General features: G+C 50.8%; 2 protein-coding genes across 2 annotated transcripts; both read right to left on the reverse strand.

Moving 5' to 3' along the window:
• Positions 1–3,001: 3,001 nt before the first annotated feature.
• Positions 3,002–4,010, reverse strand: CMQ_1656 (taurine catabolism dioxygenase family protein; the record flags this gene model as incomplete). Its single annotated transcript, XM_014318735.1, has 3 exons — positions 3,002–3,380; positions 3,499–3,668; positions 3,861–4,010. The coding sequence occupies 3 exons, from the start codon at positions 4,008–4,010 to the stop codon at positions 3,002–3,004; spliced, it is 699 nt and encodes a 232-aa protein (XP_014174210.1).
• Positions 4,011–7,522: 3,512 nt separating this feature from the next.
• Positions 7,523–9,048, reverse strand: CMQ_1002 (uncharacterized protein; the record flags this gene model as incomplete). The annotated part of the gene is made up of 3 exons (XM_014318081.1): positions 7,523–7,615; positions 7,959–8,837; positions 8,968–9,048. 3 exons carry the CDS (start codon positions 9,046–9,048, stop codon positions 7,523–7,525), a joined length of 1,053 nt encoding a protein of 350 aa, XP_014173556.1.
• Between the last annotated feature and the right edge of the window lie 238 nt (positions 9,049–9,286).

A 9,286-nucleotide genomic window follows, 5' to 3' on the forward strand; every position in this document is an offset into this window, starting at 1 on the left:
TGCTGTTCCGAGAGATAAAACGATGTGCAGAGTAGAGACAACCTGGACGGAGAACGGTCCTCCAGAAGGACACGAACGGCCCGCTACTCTGTAAAGTGGCCAGACCGCACTGATCACCGTAAAAAAGTATTTATGCTTGCACATCACAGGCCCCCCAGGCATGTCTCCTGCTGCATATCTTATCTGCTTTCGACAGGTTAGACGACCATGGCAATACATCGTGGAAACTGATGGGCCACCAAGGGCCAGGGGCCATGTAGATATCTTACTTGACCAGCTATGCATTGAAAACTTGACCAAAAGGACACAGCTGTCACGGGTGTTGTTCTTTGGTAGACTTGGGCGAATCGAAGCCTTGTCGCATATGGGTGCTGGAAGTCCGCCTAGTTATTTCCCTCTGTTCCTCTCCGTCTCAGGAATCTTACCACTAGACGGTGAGCGAGATAAATGTTCGAGACGAGCGCTGCCACAGCTTTCGGGGAGATCGCTGCTTTACTAGCTAGGCTGATGATTAGGTTGAGACAAACAACACTCCCGCAAAGAGTGTGGCAGCTCGAGCAGGAATCCTGCAGTTCCTTCCGGTATTTTTTTTCTCGAGGATGACCTCCGGAGCTCGGATCTACTGTATTGATGGAAGCAGGTGAAGGGTGAGATCTCCTCACCAAGGCTGACAATTCAAGTCTACCGCGAATTGTCCCCATCTCTGGCAGGGCCCAGCTAAGATCATAATTGCCTCGACGGTCCGGTTTCGGAGGAGCAGCAGAGTTCTCACAAGGCAACATTCTTGCTCTGTGCACCCTGACCTCGGCTCTTGCGGCCCCATGATGTCTCACTCGGTATGTCACGAGGGCAGTGTGTTGTCAGACTTCTTCGCTGCACCTGGACGAGACACGTAACGTTCCGCGGGCAAAACCAGCTGATGCATAAAGGCAAGACTTGCCAGTGAGACAGGCAGGGTCTGGGGGTCTGGAGGGTGGGCTCCGCATGTATGCTTTCTTCATCCGCAGCCGCGGCTCGCTTCCGGGCCTCCCATCCTGTCCTTTGTCTCTTGACTCTTTATTGATCGTCTCGCCAATGCATGCCGGGTTGAAACTCTGTTTTTTTTTGGAACTCAGCCGAGGATGTGCGTCTAGACTCTGCACCCGGGAATCTGATCCGCCGGACAGGGACAACTAGGAGAGGGACAGGGCTTGCTCGCGGTTAGCCCGGAAAAGGGAAGTGGGAGCAGGACGCGGCCGCTAAGATCTTCCATCTGCACATCGGGTATAAGATGCCTATCAGGTCAGATCGTGACTCGGCATGCATTTGGCTCTCCTCTGTACGGTCTGTCGCTGAGGTGGATTGATTGGGCTGTGTCTCCAAGATGTCAGCAAGCTGTTTTTTTCTGCAAGTTGCTGGTCAGAGTCAATCCCTCCTGTCCGGCATCGCCGGCATCCGGCTGTTGTCGCTCAACACTGGTGCTGATCGTTGCGGGAAGATCTTATCCAGCATCACTCTTTGTCTCATCTGCCTAAATGACACACCTATCGGTCTCCGTCATTTTTCCCCATCCGAGATTGGCATGACCCAATGGCAGAAGAAGAGCGCCACGGCATGGTGGCTTTGATCTGCATCCGCCAATCCGAGTGGGTATTTCATACAAAATGACTCTGGGGAAGTTATCAAGTCCCGCCACTACATGTAATAATTGAACACCTCGGGAGTAGCATTATGAGAGAGGGCACGGTGGGGAGATTGCAGGCCAGAAGCAATAGGAAGCTAGCAAAAAGGTAGTACTGGAGACCAGAGTCATGCTGCGTGTCGATGCAGTGGGAAAGACACGGGCACGTGCCCCTCTGTCCTTTATTGACCATTGTGGTACAGTTGTGGAGATTGGAAGCACGAGCGGAAATTCATCTTTGCATCTGAGGAAACAAAAGGAACCACTCGTTCGAGGATTTTTTAGCTTGAAACGAAACAGGAAAGTATGAGGGAGATGAACGGGAAAATGTGATGAACGGGACATCCTTAGTCGATGCGGAGGATGAATGAAGATGAGAGGCAGGGATGCAATGCAACTCTGCTTCCTCAGCTGCTTATTTTCACTGCACGCCAAGAGCGGTGAGGATCGATGCAGTGTGGCAAGTGTCATTAACAGGGAAGGTGCGTAGGACACGACCAAGCAGGTAAATGTATGTGCCTCCTGTGCTTTCTCGGCTTCGTTTGCGGAAAATTTAGTCAGCCTGCGATGTCACCGTGTCAGCACCGATGCCATCGTTTTCTTTTTCCCTCCTCCACTCTGCAGGGGCAATCCGCGGCCTTCGGGCTGGAATCTGAATGCAACAGTAAAAAGAAACGATAGGTGAGAGCAGCGTCTGAGGTGGCGGTGGGTCGCTTTGTAATAAGCAAATAAAGGTACACAAATCTCTTCACCCGAGGCTGCCACCGCCTCTCTCTTCGTACAGGCCACTTGCTGACATCTGGTTGGCTGTCCAGCCTTCAATGCAAGCCACCACCACTTCAAGGCACTCGAGCCGGCCCCGGCACCATGGGACACGTCCAGCTCGGATTCTGTCAGCAGTACAACCACCGATCCGATCGGCCAGCCTAGTCCTCTGCAGCTGGCCTCTTCCTTTGTGACAAGTCAATAATAGTTTAACCTCCCTTCTTGGCACGCCCTCGTCGACAGCTCGGCTTCCTCACCGCAAGCACAGCCTGCTCTTTCTGAAAAGAAACATTTGTATCAATTTGTATAATTCACTCCCTTAGTCGAGCTTGCCAAACGGCATGCGACCAAATTTGTCCTTTTCCAGTCAATCCTTTTTGTTCGCCTTTTACACCCCTTTTTTCCTTTCTTTTTCCGCCTTGCTTGTTGCACTACACCTCTGAAATGCCCATGTCTTCCCACCAAACTTCCCATCAGCCGCATTGCACCGAACAGGAACTGTTGCCTCCAGCCTCTTCTCTATTGGCCGTTCGGTCACATCAGGGGTCCAGATGTCAGCTGCTTTATTCAAACCCCTTAGTTTGGGTATTTTCGGAGCGGGAAATATGCATCCGGCATTGGCTCAAGGTACCACACCCTGCTTCCCTTTGATCCAAACGCGCGTTCCCATTCGTCTTCCAGTTCCCGCGGAATCTTCCATCCTAGCTGTGGGCTGCGGAGCCTCATGCGAACAAGGTGTCGCTTCTCCACTGCTGTTGCTCCATCCACGAAGCCTTCACGCCTATGGAGAATGGCAAGGTTGTTGATAAAATGCATGTCACCAGCCTGAGTCTGGATCTCAAGCTGCGTGGCTTTGGCAATGGCCTCAACTGCATCGAGAGCCTCCAGCTGCTGCGCTGTGATGCTGGGCAGGTTTTCTGGCCGGGGATGGATCGCATTACCCAGAAGGGCTGTCCTGCCAAAGTTCATCACAAGACGGGAGTTCTCATAGAAGAGTATAGGACGGCATTGGAAGTGTGGGCTTGTCCGTCCGATTAGCTCAAGTGCTCGGAAATACCCCGGTTGTCACTTACAAGGCAAAAGGCCAATCGGACCGGGCAAGAAGACGGACAAGATGTGGCTGGTTGACCGCAAGAACATTGTAGACGGTGTAGGCAGAAGCAATAATGCACCGTCCGCCCTGAGAAGCGGTGTTGCGTGTAAGCCACCCAACAATATCGCCGCTCTCCTCGTTGTGGAAGGTCTGATTTCAGGGGAAATTATTAGCAAAGAAGCACCAGGGGTTTTGTGGGAGGCTCCCAAGAGTTATAATACGCACAATTGACTTGTTAGAGTGCCTATGGTGATCAGCACGCGTCTTGGAGGTATTGTCGGCAACAATATGGACTAAATCAGGTTAGAAGTCTTACACTACAACTATGGACGACGATCTTACCAAGCATATTTCCCCGACTGTCCTGGCGGCCTCGCTGCTCGGCAATGTGGGCCTGAATGCCAAGATGCACAAGTGTGAGATCTTCGACGCAGTAGTCCTCCGGCTTGATTCCCCGGACAAGGCAGAACCCTCGTCCCTGGTGGAGATCATGGGCCAGCTTGTTTAGCTCGCGGCACAAACCAGGCAGGGGGAATGTGCTGCGAGACACATGAGCCCCATCCAGTCCTAATTCTAATACGACTTTTAGCTGATGCCTCGACAAGCAGCCCCTCGGAGACATTCTGTTTACCTTTGAAATGGTCGAGGGCCGAGCCAATCTCCCTAACATCTTTAGCGGTGAGATGGTAAATGTAACTATCATCATTTATGAAATCGGAACCAGACCAGGCTAGATCGCTGCCAAGCTGGGCAGGGAATCTAGTAGGAAGAGGCACCGAAGCTCCAGCACGCGGCGCAGAAAGGAGAGCAGCTCCAATTTTAGACGCCCCCTGGTGGGAGAAAGCCCCTATGATGGGACCATGCACCAGACTCGACATAACGAAGGATGGACTGAAAAGTGTGTATGGTTCCTTCACATTCCGTGTTTAAAAAATCAGACTGGCTCCCTATTTCCAAGCTGGACCCATTTGCAATGTTATATAACTTACAAATATGCTTATACTTGCAGAGCTAGGCACGATACAAGAGGCACGGCTATATGCAAGTGTGGGGCGAGTAACGAGTTGTGCTTTAGAGGCTAGAGAAAGTGTCGAGAGGATATTTACCGTGAAGCTTTAAAGATGAGGCCTTGGGGAGCGAGTAGCCAACGAGTGTAAAAAGGGCCTTTAGAGGCTAAATGATAGCGTAGAGACCGTGTCAGCTCAAGGTGAAAGGAAGGGAAGCCTGAAGATGAAATTCTGGTAAGAGAAGAGTGATGGCGATGAGCAAGCAGGAATGCTCCTTTAAATAACTTTTTCGGCAGCCGAGCTCCAGAAATATGCACAAAGATTGGTCATTGCGCAGAGTACAAGATAGCAAGTCCCGGAAAGGCATCCGGCGCCGTCATGGCACAAGCTCGATTTGTGTAAAAAAAGAAGAAGGAACGATTTTTTTTTCAGGGATCGAGAGCAATTTAACATGCATACAGCCTTTCGGTTTATACTGATCTTCTCCTCTCCTTAGAGCTGTATACACACGCCCAGTCGTATATTCTGCGTCTTTTAAAGGGGACCTGCTGTAGGACTAGAGAGGCTCGAAGCAGTCGGATAGCCGCATTAAATGGTGCAAGCAGAACACAACGCACGGTCCACAACAACCGAGTGTGCTACATATAGTATTTTGCTGTGGCCGCTTTGCTTCAAGTTGCTATGGTGGTGGTTTTATCATAAACTCGCCCTTGACTTGTTGATCTGGCAGCTTTGTACTTATAGTTAGCCCTAGCAAACGAAGACCTAAAACCTAAAGGCTAGAACACCTGAACACTAGGCTAGGCTACTACTAGGACACAAAGGCCTAAGGGGGGGGGGTGTACTCTGTAAGACAAGTTCGTTAGTAGTTGATGCGGGCCGAAGCTATTTCGGCGTCATCCGCGCCTGAAACACACGAAGTTGGTTGCTGTACGGAGTACATATATATTGGCGAGGATGAGTGCAGTGTTGTTTGTGCGGTGTGAAAACGCTTGCAAATTCGCGAGCTTGTAAGATACACGGGAGAAGCAGCGACGGGGGCGAAATTGCAGATCGGGAAGAAGTAGTCCCACCATAGCACTCTGTTTGCGTTATATAATTTGCGTGGCAGCGAACGTGACCGCTTGTACTGCTTGTGCGTCTCCTAAAATGCGGTCCCTTTGAGTTGTATATAAATACGTCCTTGTGATCGGTACTACAACTGTTAAAGTTGCACCCGCCGGGAAGTGGGAAGACTGAGGTGGAGTAGGGAGGGTTCATGTAAACCGGATCTGGCCCAAGGCCTCCTGGAAGCCAAAAAAGTCTCTCTTCACGGCAGTGCCTCTTAAAGTAAGTCTGAAGTTGTTTTACGGTGGTCGATCTTGCAAAAGGTTAATCTCTGCCAGAGTCAAGCCAAGGACCAGGCCATCGAGGTTCAGGGAACGTGGACCCGCTGCGCATTGGTCATACCCCGGAAAAGTCTCGGCACCAGGGCTAATGCAAATTGCAATCCCTGTAACCGAAGCGAGCACTGGAAAAGATCGACAAGCCAACGCCAGCCGTGGTTGGCCTGGAGGCACACAGACGAGAGACCGCAGGCTATTGTTGAGTTTTGTGAACAAGCAGTGACAAATCGAACGGGACATGGTCAACGGTATAACATGACCAGGCTTGTGTTTCTAACCGGATTGTATGGCACCTATCTTGCTCTGGTGGAGCGGGGAGAGGGAGTCCCGGCGGACAGACTGAGAATGGGTGACCGAGTGGCATCAGCTGTATGAGGCCATCGGGGGAGGCGAGTGACATTCGGCTGCCAACCGAAGCTCTTTTCTCAGCTCGTTTTCTTTCTGTTGTCTTTAGTCTACTCCGTATTCCGTACCTTCTCCCTCTTTTTCAACGCCACACCCAACCTGTATCGGCCATTACCGATCGAGTAAGCCGCAGACAAGTGGAGAGAAACTCTGCCTCACGTCTGGGCATATATGGTCATGAGAAAATGAGAAGATTGGAGAGGTATGGGGCTAAGAGAGGGTCTTGGTGCCGAAGGCGAATATCGCCGAACGGAGTACTATGTACTCGTACACGTATCTTACTTGGTGGATCGGAAAGATGCGGTTGGCCTCAACAATGACGAATGGTCTAAGCTGCGATGGAACGGTAGAGTTCGAGGGGTGGTTTGAAAACGGAGGGGGGTGTGTACGGCGCAACTAGTCTACTGGTAGTTGATGTGTATGAGAGGATTGAACCAGACAAGCAAGAACATTGAGGACGCGTCTGTCTCTTAGCCGATATACGACATCTCAACGTGGGCGCTAGGAAGGAAGAGCACAAAGAGGAACACAACAAACTGTTGGGCGCTCCTGCCTCGAGAATTAAGTGGGCCAACGCCAGTTCAGCTCTGCCGTGAGGGTATCACTAGCGCATGCGGCGTACGAATACATGCTTTTGAGATACGGAGTACCCAGGCTAAAGCGAAATGGTTGGAATGACCTAGTGTTTTTCCCCTTTGTAACTCACCCAAAGAAATAACATACGAATACCATGCCAACACCTTACGAACATCGTACGAACACTGACTATCACCGCCCTTTTCTCTCGACTCGTAACAAACCTGATGAGCACTTCACGAGGGAATAGCCGAGTACTGGGTACCAATCGTGTGCTCCGTAGAAGTAAGATACGAAAAAGACGTGCAGGAATGGCTTCAGCTGATCGGTGCTCAGTACAACCCTGGCCAAACCATGGAGCTGGGCAGGAGAATGGATACAGGTTTAGTACCCTATGCCCCCCTATGTAATACGTACAGGGTACGATATAGTTTGCTACTGCTTCCCAAGTATATGCACTAGTTACCTCGAGTCCTCTTTCTGGACAGGTGCAGGTTGAATGCAAGGTAAAAAAAAGGTGATACATCGAAAGCCCCAAAATAGCTCTTTTCTGGTAGATGCATATTTCAGATAAGATGAAACTGCTATGTACATATGTATGTAACCCTGCAATCTGCTATGCATCGTTCTCTCAAATGGCCATACTGCGAGGCTGCCAGTTGACCTCGTAAAGTTGACTGACAAAGTAAAAGTCGTCTTCGTAAGCGTTGGAATCCCGCAGATCCTGCCACTCTTTTCCTGCTCGTCGCGTTAGCGTCACACACGTTTCTAGGCCAGCACGCCCTTGCAGAGAGAACGCGCTCACTCTTAGAAATGACATAGCTTCGCGTCCGATAGATACACTGTATGCTCTCCTCATCCAAATTCGTAAGATTTCGAATATCGTCGTCTTTGATGTCATCCGAGAAGGGAAAAGCGCCCTTGTTGCAATAGTGAAAATATGCAAGAAGTGTGGTCGCCCCCATATAGTATTGTTGAACTTTCTCCCGTCTTGCGAATCGCCTCTGATAAATTGGTCGATAGTCAGTAAGGAACAGTCGACAGACGGCTAAAGAAAGGACGCTTACATTCATTCCGTGCTTCCTGGCATAGCTGGCGTCGTGCTTCATCAGAAGCGCCGTGTTATGGAGGAGGATGAAGATGATGAGATATGTGGTAAGCCAGCTTTTGGCCTTGTTCTCAGTTATGAGTTTGTGCAGCCCTTCTAGGGCCGTTCGGCGAGACCGGAATTGGATCTCGTGAATCAGGCTGGAGTCAAGCTGGGCCCCCATAACAGGTGGGATGGGTATTTTCCCGCAAGACGGATTCGTTTCATCGAAAATGTTGGGCGGCATCCCGAGCGTCTCTGGGCCGACAATTTCGAAGGACCTCGTTGTCAGCCGAACTGCCATCCACAGCTCCAGCGTGTCCGAAAGCACTTTCCGTTCTTCAACTGACAGAGGTGAAGGCAACCGTGACAGTCTCAGTGCATCACTATATGTCCACCAGATAAGCTTTCCCTTGTGCTCATCTAGTACGCGGTGGCAGCATTTCGTCAAGCCTTTTTTAATATACGCCTTGTACTGAGGCACGATGGTGTCGGTATCAACGATGGCGTAGGCCGGAATGTCGACAGATCGCACTTCCCCCGTAGGCGTCATCCATGAGCGCCTCAGGCTATCCCCTGCCTTGGGTATAAATTCTCGCACTCGGAACTCCACAAAATCATCAGTATAGCCTTCAGTGAGCCTGATGACTCTGACTTCAGATGAAGCCCAACCACCAATATCATTCAGGACTGAATTTTCTTTCCAACGGAGCGTCCATTCATGACCCTTGACTTGGCATGGTTTTGAGAGCTCCACATCGCCGATCTTGAGACGCAGACATGGGAGCCGCCACGTCCTGCCCAAGGATTTCTTGCAGCCCATGCATTCGCCATGATAGTCTCCCTCCTGGGCGTTACACTGTTCTGTTAGCTACGTCTGCTTCCTGCCATTGTTACCGCCGGAGAAAAAGGGTAGTGACTTACCCGTATACGTTGCATCCGGCACCGAATACAGCTACCATATTTTCTGGTCTGGGCTGTCTTCTCACGCTCCTTTTGATCTTTAAAAGGACCACGCCGGGCCGCCGGTGGCCTGGCACTTGGTTGTGACTCTTCCGTTTCGCTTCCATATGGTGCTGCGGGCACTTGGTCGTGGGGCTGTTGGCTTGTTTGGTATGTCACACTTTGCTGTAGTGATTGGACAGGAGATTGTGAAATTGAAATGTGCGCTTGAGAGATGAATTGTCCTTCAACTAGTGCCGGTGCCATAGTAGTCATAGCTTTATAATCTGCTCTGGTCGTCTTAGTTTCCGCAGCGACAGGAGGTGCCGCAGTAGCAACAGCAGCAGGTACGGCTTCCATTGTCAC

This window comes from Grosmannia clavigera (genome assembly GCF_000143105.1).
Source record: "Grosmannia clavigera kw1407 unplaced genomic scaffold GCSC_140, whole genome shotgun sequence".
NCBI lineage: Eukaryota > Fungi > Ascomycota > Sordariomycetes > Ophiostomatales > Ophiostomataceae > Leptographium > Leptographium clavigerum.